A 21,877-nucleotide genomic window follows, 5' to 3' on the forward strand; every position below is an offset into this window, starting at 1 on the left:
GGCAGTAAGAGTAGCAATAGTAACTTAAATCGTAAAAGGATTTGTTCTTTTCAAGTTTATTTAAAAACATTTAAAAATTTGATTACTTTAGTGCTAATAATGCTGAAGACATGCTAAAAATGCTTAGCTGGAGCCCAAAATGTGAAAAGGACAACTGTCAGGCTAGATCTAAACTCCTCTTGTTTGTACATACCTATGCTTCCCTAGATGTTTGAGGGAGAGCTCCTGGAAATTCACACATTTCGTGGTATAATATATTTCACTTTTAAGCCCTAATCCCTCAACTGCCAGAGCCGTGTTGGGCTCTTCTGCCAGGTGGATGGAGCAGCAGCAAGTGCGTTAACAGCTTCCTAAAAATGCCTCTGCAACTGTTATCTCTGCAAAACTTGTCAAAAATACTTTGTGCCACTTGCCCATCAGCCACAGCTTTGGTAGTTCCACCACTCTCCTTCAACTCCTGAAGATGTGTTCTTCCTTGGCCTTTTCATACACACTCTTTCAAATCTGGCCTTCCATGTCTGTTTTACTGCCAAACTGGTGAACTTTTCAGTCTCTTAGGTTTGATTACTCTAAGCTTCTAGTTGCTAAGGTGACAGAAGTTTTCTTCTTCTTCAGTCTAGAGGGTATTTGTCTTGCCACCATGGTTTTTAAGATCATCGAAAATATGATGACCCTGTACCAGTCTGAGTAGCCAAAAAGCCACAGTTCCAGAGGCACCAAAAAAGGCTGAATGGTGGTATGATGTATTAGTAATTGTGGCATACAGGCAATAGATAGGGAATGAAACAGAAGACTCAGTGAAGTAGTACTACCGGTGAAACTAATTAGTGTGCATAACAATAAGTGTTCAAAACAAGAAAAAGCACAGGTCATATGTAAAACTGATGAATTCAATGGTAGAAGTGTTCAGTCATATTTTTTCTTTTTAGTAAGAACATGAGTGGTTAGAGCTGTGTCATGTGACATTGCTAGAATAAACAGTTTACCACCTAAATATTTCATATTGACTGAATGCAGTAACTTACACTAAGGAACTGTCAGAATCATTAATGTTACTATTAAACAATTCTTTGCAAACAGAGAAATGCCCAAATACTGCAGGACAACTGCAGGTGATGTTTTTGTACTTAAGGGCAAAAGAGAGCTAAACCTAGGGAATAAAACAATTAGCCTCAAATCATCACCGAGCTCTGTTTTAATGATGTTGAGCTTAAGGTCACGGCTGGATATCCCCCAGTAATGTCACAGAATGGTTAATGTAATACTCTAATTGTATGCTAATATCTAATTCTTCCTTTTTTGATTATGTTAGTGAGAATTTTTTCAGAGAAATCCGTTGTCTTTTTAAACAAGACAGCATGTCACCTTGATTAAGGCCCCTTGTGTTTGTACCATTTCAAAAGTAGAAATTTTGTGCCTTACTGAATCTGAGAGGAAATCACTAGGTATTTTGTAGGGGAAGAGAAAGATCAGGGTTTTTAGACCACAGAAAGTAGATTATGAAGTGGTTTGGATTTGTAGAAGAGAAGAATGTGAGGCTTTTTTGACAAAGGTGTCTTATTATACATTAGGCATTTAACACTGAAAGGTGGCACTTTGGTTTCTAAGTGATTCCTAGGAGGTTTTGAAAACCATCACTGCTTTTGAAAGTGGGACCAAGTGTCAGTCTTGCAGGTGTGGCACTGCCAGCTCATAAATTGCCACCTGTCAGCTAAGCTGCAGTATCTACTGGTGTATGCTCATAGCCTCTCGAAGTCTGAGGTAAGGCAGCTCAGTCTAGCTCTCTGACCAAAGTTTGCAGTAAACCGTATGACCTTGTATTTGTCATGGCCTAACACTTCTTACCAGGAAATTAGCCTGGCCCAGCTGGCAGGTGGTAAATGTCCTACATTCATTGTATGTCTCTCCATGCTCTTAAGTTCTTTGTAGCTGAATTTATGAACTTAACTTCAAAACCTCACTCTAGTCTGTGAAAAGGGCTTAGTATCTCATAGGGCAATTTCTTCTTAATTTATCTAAAATTGTTGGCACGAGATGACTTTCTGGAGATAGAGATTATCCTGATTGGCTGTAGAAAACGCCAACACACTTTCCAAGGCCAGATGAATTCTACCCATCTTTTTTAAGGACTTCCTGTGTTGATTTGAAATGAGCTTCGTTGATTTAGGAAAACACAATTATTTCTTATACTGCCAGAAACTGAAATCTCTTTCTTTGGAAGTGCACTCAGTCCCTAGAAGAGGCAGTGCCTTGTATTTCCTTCATTGGGTAACCGCAGTGGCTGATTAAACAGCAAGTAGCCCTAATAGACATTGTTCCACAACAAAAGTTATACATCTGTAACAGGGAAAATGGGGTCATCTGTGGGAACTGGAAATTTAATTTGGAGAATTGTAATGGAATTAGGAAAAGGAAAGTTGACTGGTGTTTCAAATGGAGCCTTGTTAAAAGTGCTTCAGACACAATCTTCATTAAGTATACATTTCCACTCTTCCCATAAAACAACAAATGTTTCATTCACTCAACAATTTACATGATTTTAAAACTATGATAAATTAAAGAAAACAACAAACTCCAAAGTTTGAGAAGGAAATTACACTAAGAACTAAGAGGAATACTTCATTAAAGACAAAAACTAATGAATCTAAAGCCTATATTAGGGTGAATAAGGTGGGAGGCTGTGGCCTTCCCTGAAAAAAAAATTGGTTTTGACTTCATTGTGGTCATTAATGTTCATTCCCTGGTGGAGCATGTTCCCTGTTTTGCTAAACAAAATGTGTATGACCCTAGAGTGTGCTGACATTTAATGTTCTGTAAGTATCATAAAGTGAACTCTAACATCCTTCTACAGTACAATGACTTTTTTACTTTATACAATTGATCTAGCTATGATAATAACCAGTAATTTTGAAATGTATCTAGGTGAAGCATTCCTGCATGAATTGGTTTACACAGAGACTGTCCATTGTAGATAAATGTAGCATTAAATATAGAGTGCTGTTTAAACTCATGTTGGTTACTTTAAAAAAATTACTGCAGATCCTAGAACATTTGGAACAAGGCTTAGCTGAAGACGGAAGTATGACTAACATTACACAGGAGAACAGACAAGGTAGGTATTCTTTAAACATTTTTTTCACAGACAGTGTGTTTTTATTGCTTGCTTAAGTGTGCCAGCAGTTTTCACAGGACTGCCCCAGACTGGTCAAAACTGTAGTTTTGTAATCTTACAACCTACTCAGCCCCTGAAATGATACACCTTGTACTACTTTTTGCTGGAATTAATTTCACAGTTTTGCCCTTCATCAAACTCGTGCAATAAATCCTTTTTCTTACTTAGGAGAAACAACATGGCTGTTATCCTTTAGTGATGAATATATAAGTTTATTGCTATTGCAGTTAGATGGGAGTTTCATCTTAAGCTTTGGCTGACTCCTCTCAAACCTCATGTCTGCCATCCACTCAGTTTTTTCAGATTGAACCACTGCCATACAATGGCTACTCTGGTTTAGGGTGCTGCTGCACAGATGGATGAGTCTCACTGTAGCTGCATAGTACTTAGACTCCTGAAATATCTAAGGCACTTATTAGAATAATATTTAGATTATATTGAGCTACGTCAACATTTTAATGATTTTATATCCAGTTATGTTTTCTCCTGTTCTTTCTTTCTTAGTGGTGTTACTCCAATAGTATAGGGCAAATACTGCCCAAAAAAGGATGATCAGGACAAGCTTTTATTTTTTTTAACAGAATTTATCCTTATGAGGTCATTTGAGTACACTTGAAAATTAGACAAGAGGAGATATTTTAGGCATTGCTCTGTATTGTATGGACCCCTCATGATACCTAGCAATTTCAAAACATGCACCAAGAAAACAAAAAACTTTCATATTTACCTAGTCTAAGGAATGTTGCCAGGTTCTTTCTAGTATACCATTCACACAGAGCCCGTGGAAAGTGAGAGTCTGGCTCTGAGACAGAAGAGGCTGGATAGAGTTAATAGCAGAAAAAAAAATTAATATTAATTCCTTAAAACTGTATCTGCATGGAAGAGTGCAGACCTGTCTGAACTATTTTTCTACCTGCTCTTCAATTTTACTGGATGTAAAAGTTGCTTTAGTGTGTCACTGTACCTGACTTGATATGCCTTTTGAATGCACCCTAAAAGCATGAACACATGTGACAGCATATATGATAAAGGTATTTGCACATATAGTCAAATGAATACATTTACTACTCTTGTCAAAAGGTTTAGGAAAAAGGAAAGTCATCTTACACTGAAGTTAGACACAGCACTTCATGTCTTTCATTTACCTAATATTGTATCTAATATTCTTTTTGCCTCAGTTCTCCTACTTACTTTTCCTTGTTAGCACTTTCTGCCAGAATTTTCATCCTTATCTCCACAGCTGTTGTTTTTTACAGCTTTCAAACCAAGGTATTGATTCCCCATTTAAGGTACAAAGACTTTTTCCTAGCTGTATCATAATCCTGTGTCCTGCAGTCTGCTTCACTCACGAGTTACTGGCTCCTTGCTTTTCCTCTCTGCTTCTGCTTCAGAGCTCAGATGAGCTCAGAAGGAGGCATAGTTAGAAAAGCAGCAGCTAGTAGTTATCATGGGACATGGCTGCAGAAAATTTGGAGAGATCTTTACATGTCTACTATGCAGCTGCCTCTAGGTTTAAGACTGCCAGAAAGCCCACGGGGCCTTTGCAGAGGCTGTTGACTGCTGTTGTCTGTAGAGGTCAGCCAGGTCTGCTCCCTCTCTGCTTCATTCTGCGTTTGGAGCTCCAGGAGGCTTAATAATGGGTTTGCTTTTTTTCATCTGAGACTTGCTGAAGCAAACCTTATTAACTTTTTGAGAAGACAGGCCTAATTCATTATGGGGATTATGCTTAGCATGTAATTTCCATGCTGCTGGTGTAAAAAGGTGCAACACTGATCAATTTACCATGTGCATCTCTAGCCTGGAACAGAGCACCTCATTTGCCAGTTTTTCAGCAGGCAGAGAGATGTAGCATTGCACCACTTGCTTGGTAACGCAGTCTGTAAGATGCCAATTTTGTAACTTCACAGTGCCTATTGAAATGAATGGCAGCGTGGAGTACAGAGCCCTGATGAAAACAAGGAAAAGCAAATGCTTAAAGTGGAAGCATGGCTGCATGGACCTGCAGAGAGTTTTAGGCGTCTCAGTAAAACACAGTGATCTGCTGTTGGGTTTTGTTTTTGTTCACTGCTTTTCAGGGGTTTTTAATCCCTTTCTGCCAGTGCTAAGAAGCCTCATCCCACAGAGCTATAGAATTTTCAGACCAGGTTCCTGTTCAGTTTATAGCACAGGCTGAAGACATCTAGTTTGCCTGCTTTGCAGTCCTTTATGGAGAACTGTAGCTGGTGCTATCTCATTGTTAACATGAAACCCGGATGTCTCTGGTGTAGGAATCAGCATCTAGTTTGTTGTCACCTAAGTCCTGAAAAACTGAATGTGTTACCAAACTATGAGGATGTGCAAAAAAGGAGATATTTACTAAAGTGAAATAATGAAGGGCAGTTGTTTAATTATGTTCAGGTTTTACAGATAACCCACAAAGAAAGAAAAAAAGGAAATGTATAATGAAGTATTTGTTCGTGGTTTAGTATTGTCTCCATTAGTCGCACTTAGGATGTGTGGTCATGGGGGAATTTCTAAAACAAAAGCTAGAAGTAATGAATGATTATAAGGTATAGTGGATTAAGTACTCGGTTCATTCTTGGAGCCTACATTATAACCCTCTTTTTGACAGAGATAATTTGAGAATATTCATGGGTAGGATTTTTTTGTTTTGTTTTATTGGTGAAGAGGATGGAAGGAGTTTTCCTTTTAAGGAAAGACAGTAGACATTTCACCAAGCTCTTCTTATTTGTAATGACTTCTTTGTGTGCTGAAAGAATTATCTGTGTAATCTGCCATGCTTTTATCAGTGACTACATTAATGATACAAATGAGTGGTCTCAGTTATCACAATTTTATTGAAATAGCCTCTTCTCCCTTCCCCCCACTCTCTTTCAAATCATTACAGTGACCTTGGCAGCTGATTGACTGAGATACATATATTTTTCAAATGTGCTAAATGAATAGTCCTAATGTTTATTTTTGAGGATTAGAGAAATATTTCTAGCCTGATCTCTGCTACTGTAACACGAGAGAAAATAAGGGTCTGTATGAACTGTTCTCTTACAACATCAGGAGTCTGTCTGCAAAACAAGAGGGAGAAATCTGCTGCAGTTTTTAATGCCTGCAGCTCCGGGAGAATAGGGAAAGCAGACAAGCTTGACAGATTTTTTTCGGCATATCTCTCAGCCAGAGGCAAGCACAAACAGACCCAGACTCAGACATTTCTCACTCTGCCTGTTTTGGCTCTGAAATTACATTCTAGCTATGTTTGATTTTATAATTTATCACATTTAATGCTGTAGATTACATGTTTTTAAACTGTTGCTCATTATCACTTGAATCCTTTTATGCACCTTTTGCTCTGATCTTGGAAAATGTGTGGCTTATTTCAGTGTTTAATATTTGGCCTGAGCAGAATGACTGTCCATTGCTCTGCGTTGTTGCCTTGTGTATGGTACCCAGAGCTGCTCGAGCAATTCCCATGGAGAGATGCAGAATTGTCTGATGCTGCAGCAGGGCTGAGGATTAAAAATTCTAGGCTGAAACCCAGTGGTGTTAACGAGGGGGACCTTTCAAAATCATAATTTATAGGACCAATAATTGATGGCAAGAAAGAACCTCTAATTTATTTGTGCAAATTCACAAGCTGCTCTTATTTTGCAGCCTCTGTTCAGCTCTGGAGGTCACGTCTGGGCCGGGTGATGTACTCCATGGCAAACTGTCTGCTAATGATGAAGGTACGTGGGTGGCAGAACTGCAGAGGTACCGTATATTGCAGAATAGAATGTCAGAGAAAATGCAAGTGAATTACTGGTGCAGAGATAAGGGAAGACTACCTGACAGTACATGAAGGTTTCGCTTAGTGAAGAATTAATTAGGCTTAATAATGTCTTATTTAATAGATAGCTATTCGCAGTAATATTCTTTGGGAACATATCTGTACTTATTTCTCCCCAAATCATCCTAGAGAACATGCAATAACAATACAGAATTTGCATTTTTAAATTGAATTTTTCAAACACTTAACTAAATGCTCTAATTAAAAGCAATTATGTGCTCTGCCTTTTTCAAACTGTGCACTAGGAATGTTGCTCTGTTTGTGAGGTTTAATAATGCTGTAGCTTTTGTATCTGATAGAGATCCAAAACATCTAAAATACATCCTCCCTTGTCAACTGATCTCACTTGTAATGTCTTCTTTCAAGTTTAAATCCTCACTAGTGGGTAGGGATGGAAGAGAAAGCAATAAAAGCAAAAGTGACTAGTTTTCACTGCTGGGGTTTTCCCCCCTTGATTCCTTGTTAAGTTTTTTAACCAGTTGTGCTCCATTTGGTGCAACACTCTTTGCTTCTCCTTGTATTCAAGAAGTAGAAATAAAACAACTTCTGCCGATCATGTTGTGGTTTTGATCATGTTGTGGTCAGGAAAACGGGTGTTGCCATTCTTGCAGCAAACTGCTGTTATCCTGAACTTAACTGTGCTTTACAAATCAATTAGCAGCAACAGCCTTGGAGCAGGGCTGTGAGCAGTAGAAGCTTCACAGACCAAGATTTGCACTCCTGGCTCCCTGCACTTCAGTTGCCCAAGGTCATGCCAGACCTGATCCTCTGATGTTTACTTAGCTACTTCCCAAACAATGCTCCATTCTTAATATAACAATATCTCAAAAAGTATGGTTTCTTCTTTCTTTTTTAAATTTTTTTTTAATATAAGAGCCAGCTATACAACTTTACATGAAATGGAATATTCTTGTTATGAGATTTAGGGCAAACATTTGTTTTCATGATTATATTGTAATAAGAACATTTCTGTCTTGCATAGAAATAATTGCTCATTAAAACAATTTGTCTTTTAAAGTAGGTATATGACATAGGTTCATTTTTTAAATAATTCTGTTTTTCAGTAATCAAGTGAAGAAAGGCATGAGCTGCTATCCCAAACAAAGTAGAATATATAAATAAAAAGTATTGGTATATATATTTTCAAGAACTTCACTTTACTTTTTGCTGTGAATTCTTTTTTAACTCATGTTTTTCATGTACACACAAACCTACATTCACACTCAGTTCTCACCTTCCTCTGGTTTGGTCTTGTTAGTGCTATTTTATTTGAGTAACAGAAATATATTTGTAAATACCAATTATCATCTTTTTGGAAATGATATTTCAGAAATACTACATCTCAGATACTTCTTAAGATCAGTTGTATTTAGGGCGTATCTCACAGAAATTTATGGTTCACAATAACTTCCAAATTACCTACAATTGCATGTCAATGCATAATTACTTCCCTCTGAAATCTGCATTTCAGTGCATTGGCTATAAGGTACTCGTGAGTCTTTCAGTTTTCAGGAATATCCCCAGACTATTCTCACATGCAGCAGTAGCGTAGTCATCTTCTCCACCTTCCAGAGTGTTCAGCATGAATCTATTCAAATAAGTTTTAAACATTCTTTTGTAAGTTCTCCCATGAACAATTATGTTAATTTAACACGGTTCCACCCTTTTTGCTGTTTTACCATATACTTTAAAAACTGCATTTGTTTTTATTCTAGTGTTTCAGGTGTATGTAATGTAAGAAAAACCAAGGATTTCATTCTCCAAGTCTGCACCATCTATTGCCATCTAGTGAACATTTACAATATTGCAATACTATGCTTCATCCCCGGGTACTGTTAGGTTTTGGGCAAGTAGTTGATGATAATAATAATAATTTATTAAAGTAAAAATGTGTATGAAAAAAAAAAACCCAAAACATATTATCTTACTTTTACTGACCTCCTCCTTCAGCCAAAAAAACAACAGTAGTATTTAACAGGGAACAACCTTGTCAGGATTGACACTTGAAAATTTAAAAACCCCACTTTGATTAGATGTTGGCCCTGTAACTATTTAAATCTACTTTCTTTATCTTCAGCTCTTAATTAGGTTTATTTCATGTCATATCTTTTCGCATTACTTACCTGAATCAAAAATTTCTGTTCATGTAGTACAATGATTTTTGCCTTTTTAAATATGCTTAATTTGTTTCATAGTTGAACATCTCCTTAAATTTTGAGATGGAGTGGTACATTATTTTGGAGATAGTGACTGAAGGCAAAGTGGTTCACCCAGACCTAGGAAATCAGTCATGTCTCCTACAGCCTTGGAATATCTTTCCTTGGTACTGAACTCTGTCTGCTGTACCCCTTAGTCCATGTGACCAGGGACAGTTTGGTAGCACTTCAAGGCAGTCTTCCTTTCCTGTTCATCTCCCTTTCTTCGTATAACCTTTCTTAAATGGGTTCTTCTTACTTTCTGTGCGCCACTGTTGGACTTAACCAAATGACAAACAAATGGTGGATCATAGTTGTATCATTTGATATCAAACAGCTTTCCTATTTCCTGTGAATAAGGGGCAACTTAAGGAAAGAACTGTGGGCTTATGTCACTGTGAAAGCATATTGTAACTATAGCAGCATGAGGGAAATATTAATTTAACATACACCTGATGATGTGCATTGTTTCATTTCAAAAGTCTATCTGCAAAATGCCTGTCACTTTACTCAGTCACCATGGAAGTGTCTTAAAAACTTTTGAAGTTCTTTTCATCAGAGCTAAAATCACTTTTGACATTATTTTACCAGACTTTTATCTCTCTAAGGAATAAACACTTAAGTATTTTCCATATATATTACAAATGCACTCTAATTAAAGGCACATTTTGTGCTTTTTAGTTTTCTTCAGTGTTGTTAGCTTTTGTGAAACTTACCCTTCATAAAACAAAAGCATTAGAATTGATTTTCATCTGGGTATATAATACAATTAAAATGGTACCAAGGAGGAGGTAACAGCTTGTGCTAGTGACACAAGGGACTGATGCCTGAGGAGTTTGGTTCCTCTATCATTTAAAGGAGAAAGACTGCATGAATCATCATGTCTTTTGCCTGAGTGCTGCAGTACAACTCTCTGGATTCATAGCACTGTGAATCTCTGCTTTCATAACCCTTCCACAATTGCACCTGATAAGAGAGGAAGGATAAGTTATCCCTGTCCTCTCTCCCCAAAATGAAGTATTTATGAACTCTCCACTCCTTGTAACTAAGATTTTTAGTCCAAGGTTTCTTGAACTTTCAGCATTCTACACATCATAGTCCTTTACACTTATTTCTAATTAAGTACTTAAGGTGGTGATGAGGGAAATCTGAAAATATGTAATGCAGTGACCATGAAGGGAAGTGCAGTTATACTGTGGTACATTGAAGGAAAAACATACTCCAGCAAGTAGGTCCAGTAGGTTACTAGAACTATTTTGGATTAGTATATGTAATGTTAGCCACAAATTTTCGTAATAAAAGAGGTATTGAGTTAGAAAACAGTAGGCTAATTCTTACTCATATCCTAAATAGTGTAACTTCAGAACTTCTGTGGGGATTTTTTTACTAAGGTGTGGAATACTGGAAGGCTCTTAATCTTTTTAAATTAAAGATCATGACAATATGTCAGCCCCATCTCTAAGTCTTAAGATCACAAGCTGTAGTCATTGGGGTTTTACTGGCAGTACTTAATATGTTTTACTCCTCACAACCACACCGTGTATCAATCAAGACTTCACTCCTCAGAGGCGGTGTGTATTTATCATTCCATCCGACAATCTTCGTTGTATGTTCCCACATTAGCAAAACTGTGAATGACAATAGATTTAGTGAGACCAAATATCATCTATTTTACAATATGTTCCATCTGAAGGAGCTGTCAGATGAGATGCCTCTATAACTCACCACAGAATAGTATCTTTCTGTATCACATGTAATATATTCAAGAAATCTCCTCTAATGCTTTCATCATAGTGTGGGGAGAATAATAAATGCATATTAAGCTCACTGTGGGATCCGTGGGTGACCACAGAATGAGACTGTATTTAGAATGAAGATGTTTCACAATTTCATCCTGGGACCATCCTTGCTTCTGTCTTTGGACATACATAATTTAGTCCCTTGTCATCTTCTGGAAGAAATGGGTCCTGTTCCTGTGACAAATACTGCAAGGCAAAGGGTGGTAAGCACAGACGTGATGTGCTGTGCCATTTGTGGAGGAGTGCAGTGACTACCAACAGAATGCACAGACTCTTAATGTTCACCTCTAGTCTCACATTTCAGGAGCTGTCAGTGTTTAGGTACTTGTAGCTGTAATGCATATGGTGTTGGAGATAAGGAGTGCAGAAAAAAAGGAGAATTTCTTTCCCTGACTAGCCAAATCCATGAAGCCCCTGCAACATGGGCCTCTAAGACTTGGCTGCTTGTTCCTACCAGGGCTGGCTGCTATGTACACCAGGGAGCCTGTGCTGCTGGGATGGTGCAAACACAGCTCACTCGTGCAGCTTCTTGTGGTTGAGGTTTTTCTGCAGTCAGTTCATGCTAAGCTGTAAGCTGAGCTGGCAGAAGCACTTTTCTATCAACTTGCTTCATGGTGTCCTGGGAATTGTTTCTGCATCAGTTTGGGGATGTGATTGCAGAGCCCAAATCCCTCATGGTTGTTCTGTGCATCTTTGTTGTGTAGCCAGAGCCTTGGAGTGTACACAAAAGTGGGCACTGGGTAAGGGGCAGCCTCAGACCACAGAATTTGATACAAGAAAATTATTTTTCTAGTGACACATTTGATGCTTGCAGGGATAAAAATCACAGTTGTAGACAGTCCTTCAGATTTAGTAGATTTTACTCTTGGAAGAATTAATAGGTACTACAATCATGGCTGGGATTCCTCTAAAAAGCTAGATCAAAGGGTCCCTATTCCTATTTTTTTATGCCTGCCTAACACAGTTGTACTCCATGATCAGTTAAGTCCTTTACTGAGAACTGTAACAATGAAAATTAAAGTTTTCCTAAGTCATAAATTTGTGAATAATTATGATTGCTTTAATTTCATCACATTTGAGTTGTGAATGATAAATACAGCAGCATTTAAATAAATATACTTGTGAATGTGGCATGCTGGTTTTCCTCTGAACTCTTTTTATTATCTATAATAAGTGTGAACTTGTCATGGCGCATTAGAATTGTAATAAACTCTAAATGTTAATAATTAATTGTTCCAAATTAATCATTATACCCACAGCATACAAGTTGTTTGCAATAGAAAGGTCCTGCAGAGGGTTTTCCTGGGCTAACTCATCTCCTACTATTACATGACATGTAATTTTTCTCATATACAGATCAGACTCCAAAGGCTTATCTTGACTTTTTGTTTGTATGAAGTAGTATGTTTCAAAGAGAATAGTTTGGGTCAGAACAGACCTTTAAAGGTCATTTAGTCTAACCTACACCTGCCATGCTCTGGGACCTCTTGAACTGGATTGGGTTACTGAGAATACCAACCAATCTGGAATGTTTCCGGGGATGGAGCATCCTCCATATCTGTGGGTAACCAATTCTAGTGTTTCATGCCCTCATTGTAAAAAATTCATTCCTTAGATCTAGTCTAAATCAATCCTCTTTTAGTTTAAAATCATTACTCCTTGTCTTATCACAACAGGCCCTGATATATAAGTCCATTTCAGGTTCTGAAAGGCTACAGTGAGGTTTCCCCAGAGCTTTTTCTTCTCCAGGCTGAACAACCCCAACTCTCTCAGCCTTCGTTCTTGAGAAATGTTCCAGCCCTCTAACCATTTTTGTTTCCCTCCTCTGGACCTGCTCCATTCATGTGTTTCCTGTGCTGAGGACTTCAGAACTGGGTACAAGGTTTACTCCTTTTAAGTATATCCTCAGGAAAAGAAATTCATTACACCTGGGGAACATTGCTTTCTTAAACCAAGTGGGAGATGAAGAAAAAAACCTTTACTAGTAGCTATGATCACATTAGGGACAAGTTAAATGAGTACTATAGTTTGACTAAGAATAATGGTAGGGCAGAGAGTATTCCACGATACCTGTGTAGGTTTGTAATATTGTTCTCTGTTGTCCTTTGCTTTCTAATGCCCACCACAATTCTTGTATTGAGTTGAAGGGCAGGATTGTTGGGAAGGGAAGCACCAAAGTGTTACAGCGCAGAGAATCCTCAGCCTTTGCTTGGCCTGGCCCTTGTAAGCTAAGGCAGGTGCTCTCTGCCTCTGCTCACATTTCTCCAAGCTGCAGCAACTGAGGCTGGCTCAGCCCTGGGCCAGTGGACTTTCCTACAGTGATTGATAGAAATTCTGTCCCACTGACAAGGTGCAAATACTTTAATTCTGTTGGACTGTGTCTTTACAAAGAAGGTGACACAAAGGCTGAAGTATTCTGAGCTTAAATACCTGATTGTGATTGTATGCTTTTCACCCTTAGGACTACGTACTGGCTGTAGATGCTTACCACTCTGTCATCAAATATTACCCACAGCAAGAGCCTCAGTTGCTGAGTGGAATTGGAAGGATTTTCCTTCAGGTATGCATTTTATTCTAAGTTTGCTAGGTGGGACTGCTCTTGATAGCTATGTAGAGAATAATCACTGCATTTAAAACAACAGCTGGTTTTGTAGGGCACATGTCAAATTGTAGAAGTAGTGCTCAAAACAAAAACCCTTCTATCATGTCATTTTAGGTACAATTAGGAAATATGAAGCACCTGTGGTATTAAAAGTGCATTAACAAACAAAGAACGTGCTGTAGAAAGTTATTGCTAGTATTTTATTTGAAAAGTGACGTTCTGCTTTCTCTAAAACTAAGGGTAAAGCTCCCATTGACATTAGTGAGACACAATATCACTAAAAATCTCATGTCTCACTGCTTCAAACTGCATGCAACTCTCAGTCACACCGTGTAACTGCCATCTTCGTTTAGAAAAAATTCAAGAGTGTCCTGCTTTTGTCCAGATCATATCCCTTAGAAGACAGGGGAAGGTATCTTAAAAGAAAAAAACAGTATCATTAATGTGCCTGTAACTGTATTTAATGATAAATAAAAATAGGTGTCTTTTTATTTTTCATAATATGATACTAATTAGCCATCTGATTTTTACAATTTTTAGTATTTCACAAGTTCTTTGCAGTTCTTTCATATTTCTCATACTAACAATTCAAACTTTTCCTCTTTTATCTACTTCTGTTGTTAATAATAAATCTAATTTTGGATTGTCAAGTGTTTACAAATGGTCTTATTTGTGACATTCCTGTCATAAAATTATATTGAAATTGAGTCATTTACTCTTAATACATAATTATTAACGTTGCTTGCTGAAAATCATAGAATGTCATTCAAATTCAATTATGGGATTTCAGTTCTCAGCAGGAGCATGGTTTCACAATGTGTTAGACAGGTCTGTCTTTAAAAGTCTCTAGTTTAAAGTGGATCTCCATCACTGTGGAGCAATTTCATGATATTGGCTGCGTGCATTAATTATTACCTAAATAGGGAACATAATAATTATGCTTATTAAAGAATGGTACTGTAAATATGCAAAATACTGGAGGCAGTACAAGTTATTAATAGTTCTGGTCTTACTGGGAAAATGACTGGGTATGTTACTGGCACTGCCTTTCTGACAAGAGTGTCTGCCATGATGTCACACCCAAGGTCTGTTTGTCATTCCATTTGCTATGAAGAAATTTTCACTCCCATGAGGAAAGCATCTTGTAACTTACAGAATCATTTGAAATCACTGACCTCCACAATGCTGGCTGTGACAACAGGTCTTCAGTTCAGAGGGCTTTTACTGTCAGATGTGGACATAGCAAAAGGGGTTATGAGGAGTTCTTGATATTTTCATGTGACCTGGATAGAAGTTAAAAAGAATAATTTCTAAATGCAAATGTTTTCCTTTCTTCTAGCACCTTAAGGAGATAAGGTTTTATTGCTTGGCTTGGTGTCTTTTTCTGTGACAAAATTTTCAGCTCTGTCTGGGGGATACTGGTGCAACAGATGCAAGATTTTGATATATTAAGAGAAATAGGCAGTGTCCAGGTAATCAAAACCAAGACATTTGAATTAAAGAAAAATAAATGTGTTGCAGTCCTGGGCATCATCATTTGATAAGATCACTCTGTGGTAAGTGTGCACTCTGACAAGGCACTCTCTGGAAAAAAAAGAAAATGTCTTTCAGGCAATATAGAACAGCAATTTTCTCGTATTCAGGTGTCACAACTTCTCAAAAACAAGTAGTAATTCTCAAATAAGTCAGACTGTGCTGCTAACTTTGGACATTTACCAAGAGAGGTGTAAGGCAGCCATATTCCAGTTGTTTATGAATCACAGTCACTGTTTTACAGTAGACATCCCACATACAAAGCAAAGCAATAAAGTAGAATAAAGTGTAATTCGGGAGTTTAACAGAAAAAAGTTACAACCTTTTTCAACATGTAAAACTTTGCTTTATTTATTTATTTTGCTTTGCTTTATTTTTTTTTAATTAAATTAAGCTAACTAGTCTAAGGTATCATGTCCTCCTTGTCTTCACATGTAAGTAGAACATAAGGAGGTCTAGATCTGATGTACAGCCTTTGGCTGTTGCCTTAAAAATTGGCAAATGAGAATTATAGAAGTTCAGAATGGATGAAAAGACAGAGGCTGTCACAAAGAAATTTTCATAAGGAGTATAATTCTTTCAGCAGTCACCTGACCTGTAAAACAGAAATTCACATGAAGTAGAGAAACAGTGAATACATTTTAGTCTCTAGGATTACATTGTGTAGCTCTCACTAGCTGACCTATCCAAAATTTCCATTTGAATAAGTACATTATGAAAAAATTTTAAAAGCTGTGTGACTTTACCTTCTGCAATAAATTGCTGCAAAACTGAGTCAAAAGCAATAAAAAATTCCTAGAAGAAAAATAATCTTAGTTTCCAGATGAACAACGAAGTTAAGCACAGTATATTGGAGGCTCCTTGTTAGAGAATATGATTATTTGAGGTTAATAGTAGAATCTCCATTTTCATTTGATGTGCTAATTATTATTAGATTCTGAAGTCATACTTTCTGAACTAAGTTAAATAAGTGATAAAGTGATAAGTGAATAAGTGATAAAGATCACTTAAATTGGTTAAATTACTTATTAAAACTAGTTATTTCTTTTAAATTATATTTCCCACCAAAAAATTTTAAAAACTAAACTGTTTCCCCTCTGTGGGAAAATGAGATTTAAGAGTGTGGGATGTTTGCTGAGAAGATACAAAATTCTGCTAAGAAATCAGAACTATTCATGGATACAAATATTGTGTGATTAGTATCAAAGCATACTAGATTTGCACTCATCAAGCTCCCAGGAGAACAAACTGGTTTGGAAATGGATTGTTCTCATGGTTAAGGGATTCCCAGGCTAAAAATACTCAAGGACATACTTATTTACACTTTTCTAGCATTATCCTCTAGTTAAATGTAATTATTTTCTTGGTGGTTTACATCTTTAGTGGGATTTATGGAGAGAAGTTGTATCCTTTATCATTATAACTGAATGTATGGTATTTTAGAATGAATAATACTCATTTTGAGTCCAGTTACATCTGAGAGAAATGCATCTGTGTCATTAGAGAAAGACTATTAACAGGTATTTCAGAAATGCTTGGTAGATGAACAGTAGCATCTTTGACTGCAGTCTTCAATTGGATCATCTCCTAAATTTACAAAAAGAATAATTTCCTTATGTTGACAAGGGATACATCTCATGGTTAGAGGTGAAGCAGTATGTGTTATATTAGTGGTGTAGTAGGGCTTTGGGTACTGCCACTGTGATATTCCCATAAGCAAATTGGGAAGAAATTTAGATGAAGCCTTCAGATGGATGGATGTTTGCTGTCTCTGAAAAGCGCAGTTGGAAAGTCATTTGCTGATGACTAGAAGTCATTGCTAGATGATCTTTTCCACAAGGATCTCTTTAGGGTTTGTCATGTTTGTATCTTTTGTTTAGGTAGTATTTGTATGAAGAAATGTGAAGCATGCTTGTAAAATGTACAGATGATGCCAAGCTGGGAGTGGTACAGACACTATGAAGGGCAGGATCAGAATGCAGAATAATCTTGACAAGTTGAGAAGCTGAAATGTTAAATTGGCTTTGATTCAAACAGCAAAGGCAAAATGCTACCATAGACTGGGAGTAATATACAAATACAAAATGAGAAGCAACAACAAGCTGATTTCCTGTAGAAAGGAAGTAGGCTGAGAGTAGAAAACTACATAAGGGTAAACAAATTGCACTTCGATATACTTGCCATAAAAGCAAAATGCATATTCACGTATGAAACATAATGTTTCAGCATTATCTGAACACTGTAAACACTGCTTTGCCTGAAAATTGATTCTCATTCTAGAATAAAAATGTTTCAAGTATGCAAAAGACTGTAAAAAAAGAGCAGTTGTACATTCTCCCCCACCAATATGGCCAGGACAAAAAGCTGAGGTTAAAAGTGCAATAAGATAGAAGGTATTTTCTAATGCTAGGGCAATTTAAGAATTCTGGATTAAGTTTCCTAGTAAGACTCAGATGTGTATTATCCACCATCTGAGAGCATTAAGGAGAACTCAACACATTTGTCACAAACATTTTTCATGGTGTTCCTAAACAAATGGGTGGTCTCTTGAGGGCCCCCTTGAATTTCCCCACCTGAGGACTGCCTGGTTTCCATGGCTGTATGCTTCTGAACTAGTTTAATTTTACTCCTTTTGCTATATTCTGATAGATTTATCTTGCCCAGTAGTAAGTTTTCATCTTCTTCCATCTCTCCAGCCTGAAAAATATGCTGCTAATTTATTTTCCAAATAAGTGGTGTTCTTCAAGTATTTTTTTATGTCAAAGAGCAATGTATGTGATACACCTTTATGTGAAATACTCCTTCCTTTTTAGAAATCCCCTTCCCCATTCCACCTCTCATCAAATCTGTACTTCTTTATGGCAGTTTTCAAATCTGTTATTCCTTCATCCTGCTCAACTCACTCTTTGGTGGTTTTTTAATCTTCCCAATATCCCCAGTGGCCCATTGTACTGGAGTTGTTTTCTGACATGTGTGATGCACTGAAGTTGCCTGGTGGCCCCTGGCTATGACCCAGAGGCTGTGGGTTGACCAGGTGTGGGTCTTGTGCTACCTGGTGTCTGTCTTCCCTTCCTGTGGACTAATGCCCCATCTCATTGGAAGTAACTCTGACCTTTTCTCATTTTCAGCTACTTTTTGGAACTAGTTTGGAGTTAGTTACAACAAAGGAGCTAAACGAGGATATGGGGCCTCCCAGTCCATGAAAGCTCCACAGCCCCCAGCTGAGAAACTGCCTTGGGCAAACTGAACATGCTTTTGAGGTGTTTTTTATTACCTTAATGCGGCTCTTCAAATACATTGTTTGATAACAGGTGTTACCCAGTCACCTTGGTGTAAAGAGATTGATAATTGACTTTGATGCATTATATATGCTTTTGTGTCCTTATAAGATATAATCAGGATGTGACTCTTCTTATTGTAATGACTTACTTATGATTTTTCTGTCTAGATTGGAGACATAAAAACTGCAGAAAAATACTTTCAAGATGTTGAGAAAGCAGCTCACAAATTGGATGGACTACAGAGCCAAATTATGGTTTTAATGAACAGGTAGATAATTTAATAGCTAAATAAACTTCTTAAAATGTAGTTCTAAAAGTATGCAAGGTGATTGCTAAACTACCCTTGAGACAATCCTGTTCTCTTTCTCTCTTTTATGGGACTTCATTTGTCATAAGTGAGACTGAGTGGCATGCAGACTCAGGAGATCTCTATAACTTGGTACAGTTGTATTATCCTGCATTGAAACTGCGATCTTTCAGTTGCTTTTACAAAGCTTTTTCTCATTCTTTCAGGCACTGCATATTTTCACTGTGTTTTTTCAATATACATTTGCATAAATAACTCTCAGGAGAGGAGAAGTTATTTTGGGCAGTTATCCTACAATCAGATCTGCCAGGAAAGTACCACCCGGTAGCTTCAAAGGATGCTTGAACACACAGTAGTAAATCGAGCTGTGTGATGGGGGACTCACTTTGCAGTGCTTAGCACATTGGCTTAATATATTTCAAAGATACTATTCAAAAGTGCTCTGAAAATTATATGGCTGATTTCATGAAGAGAAATAATTCTGGGAAGAGAGTATCTGCATTTAAATTAATAAAAACACAGTGAAGACTGTTGCTTTTGTAGGCAGAAAGTACAATAGCTGAGTGATCCAAGTTGTCATTCCATTTGTCTGTAAATCAGCGTCTCCTTCACACTGCAAAGAACAAATGTCAGAAACTCACATCTGTAACAGGGAAAATAAAAATGGTGTCCATTCTTTTTTAAATGTATTATTACCTTGGGTTTTTGAGGAGAACTTATTTGTATGTCACTTACTTTCTAGAGCATTTCTCCACCTTGGTCAGAATAATTTCGCAGAAGCTCATCGATTTTTCACAGAAATTTTAAGGATCGACTCATCAAATGCTGTGGTAAATCTTCAAATTGCTACATATATAATGAACACCTAAATTATTCCCATAATAGTTCATGCATGGATTTAATTAGTACCCAGAGTATGCTCAGAGCTTTACAGAAAAATGGCATGTGGCATGTGTGCCAAAACGTTTTCAGTATACATAAGGGAAATGGGATGGGAAATGAAGAACCAGTCTGTATGAAGGGCATGAATATTTAGGCATGCATGTAGAAATTCCAAGACACTCTTATGGGATCTTTGCAAAAGCACTTTTTTTTGCACTCACTGTTTTTAGCATAGACTTGCATGTCAGAAAAAGAAACGGCAGCTGCCAACATGTATAAAATTAACTTGATTGCACACAACATTGAAAGGATATTGTAATTCTAAACATGAAATTTTTAACACGTTGCATATCAGAGCATTGGGTTCCTGTCACAAGCTGAGATCAAAGAGCTGTTTATTTACCTTTGGGTTTCTTACACCTGGCAGTTTTCAGTGCATGGTCATGTAAGAGTGTTCCTGAGAAGTCAGACAGCTTACCTGCTCCAAGGCCATTTACAGACTGAGTGGACTGAGTTTAAGGAACACATGAATTGCATTATTTTGCAGGCTGTAAAATCATGTGTATTATACATCACACAAGATTAGTATGGTCTCCTGAATGGACAGAAAAATATTTTTTTCTAAAAGGCCATGTTCTTCCTTTATCTGCAGCTTTCATAAAATATGAAAGTTTCTGGTGCTAAACGTTATATCACTTTGTACTGTTTCTGTACAGTATCTTTCAGTAACTTATAAAACCTGTGTTGTGTAGTAAGGAAAATGGAACCTGACTTGATCATTTATTATGTGTTTAGACTGCCCTATCTCCTAGATTTACATGAAGTCAGCTGTAAATGCCTTTGTGATAAGAAAGAATTTTCCTGTTGCTTATGTCGATATGTAAGCCAGAGAGAGAGAAAAACACTTCTGAAAATATTGTGAAGTAATTTTTTTTAAAAATTATGAAAATGACTGTATGTAGAGATTCATGAGCTTTCTGAAATTTGTTTCACTTGGCTTTCAGAATTAACTGACTAATGTCCTGTACTATTTATATTTCATTTTAGACTCTATCTTTTAGAGTTTCAGCTCTTAGAAGTCAGCAGGTTATTCTGGCAGAGGGTAAATCTTGAGAATTATAAGAAAAGGATAGCATTGTATAATTGATAATATATTTTAGTTTTGCACACACATGCAGAATAATAATTCTTAGCATACAGTAAATATGTTGTAACTGCAGATGCTAGCCTTCTTTTCCTTCTCTCTCATCACTTGTAAATACATACATAGATATATATATATTTATAAACACACTATTTATTTACAATATGTTTTTCACTAGGCTAACAACAATGCTGCTGTTTGTCTTCTTTACCTGGGGAAACTGAAGGATTCCCTCCGGCAGTTGGAAGGAATGGTTCAGCAGGACCCTCAGCACTACCTACACGAGAGTGTCCTCTTCAACCTGACTACTATGTATGAACTGGAGTCATCTCGCAGTATGCAGAAGAAGCAGGCACTTCTAGAGGCTGTAGCTGTCAAAGAGGGTGATAGCTTTAATACTCAGTGTCTCAAGCTGGGATAGATAATTTCCAACTAATTTTTTCCCAGCAAGGCTGATTTTTTAAATTGTATATACTCTCGCCAATATGTAAATGTGAAATAAAATCTATTCAATTATGAATATTCAGTGGCATTACTACAGAACCTGTCATCTCTAACAGGCCTGTCATTGCAAAGAATTTGTGCTGAATTAGAGCCATCTTCATCCCTACAGGTCTGTTACTGTCCAGTTACTTCTCATTACAGTGCACTGTAATATATATTATATATATATATATACAATCAACTACTCAGATTCTTTTATAAGAAAAATTGAATTTAACCTTATGTTGTCTTGATTTTTCAGTAGTCAATGAGCAAGCCACATAAGCTTATTTCATCAGCTAGGAGTTATTGACACAATATCAGTACATGTATTACAGCAATTCTGAATGCACCTCTCGTCATTTGCTTCTACAGTGTGTGCTTCATTTTGTCCCCATCAGACTCCTGAATATTACACCTTTGTGTGTCTGTGGCTGTCACAGGAGGCTGCTTGATAACCACCATTCAGTCACAGCATGGCTGAGGTTGGGAGGAACTGCTGGAGGCCATCTGGTCCAAGTCACAGTAGCACAGGAACATGTCCAAGAGCATGTGAGGGAGTCATAGAGTCCTGCACAGTATTAGTTTCCCATGGTATAAGGGACTAAATTATTTCCCTGTACTTCCTTGGTTTCGTGTTACTGTTTGTGTTCAGATTA

General features: G+C 37.2%; 1 protein-coding gene across 2 annotated transcripts in view; it reads left to right on the forward strand.

Moving 5' to 3' along the window:
- Positions 1 to 21,255, forward strand: part of TRAPPC12 (trafficking protein particle complex subunit 12) — a 51,188-nt gene extending 29,933 nt beyond the window's left edge. For both annotated transcript variants that reach the window (XM_033054750.2, XM_033054751.2), the window contains exons 7-12: positions 3,040 to 3,112; positions 6,818 to 6,891; positions 13,448 to 13,546; positions 18,570 to 18,670; positions 19,452 to 19,539; positions 20,914 to 21,255. In XM_033054750.2, the coding sequence (XP_032910641.1) occupies positions 3,040 to 3,112; positions 6,818 to 6,891; positions 13,448 to 13,546; positions 18,570 to 18,670; positions 19,452 to 19,539; positions 20,914 to 21,156 (678 nt within the window). In that variant the 3' untranslated portion in view covers positions 21,157 to 21,255. The remainder of the gene's footprint in view (positions 1 to 3,039; positions 3,113 to 6,817; positions 6,892 to 13,447; positions 13,547 to 18,569; positions 18,671 to 19,451; positions 19,540 to 20,913) is intronic.
- Positions 21,256 to 21,877: the final 622 nt, after the last annotated feature.

Source organism: Catharus ustulatus, chromosome 3, assembly GCF_009819885.2.
Source record: "Catharus ustulatus isolate bCatUst1 chromosome 3, bCatUst1.pri.v2, whole genome shotgun sequence".
In the NCBI taxonomy this organism is placed as follows: domain Eukaryota; kingdom Metazoa; phylum Chordata; class Aves; order Passeriformes; family Turdidae; genus Catharus; species Catharus ustulatus.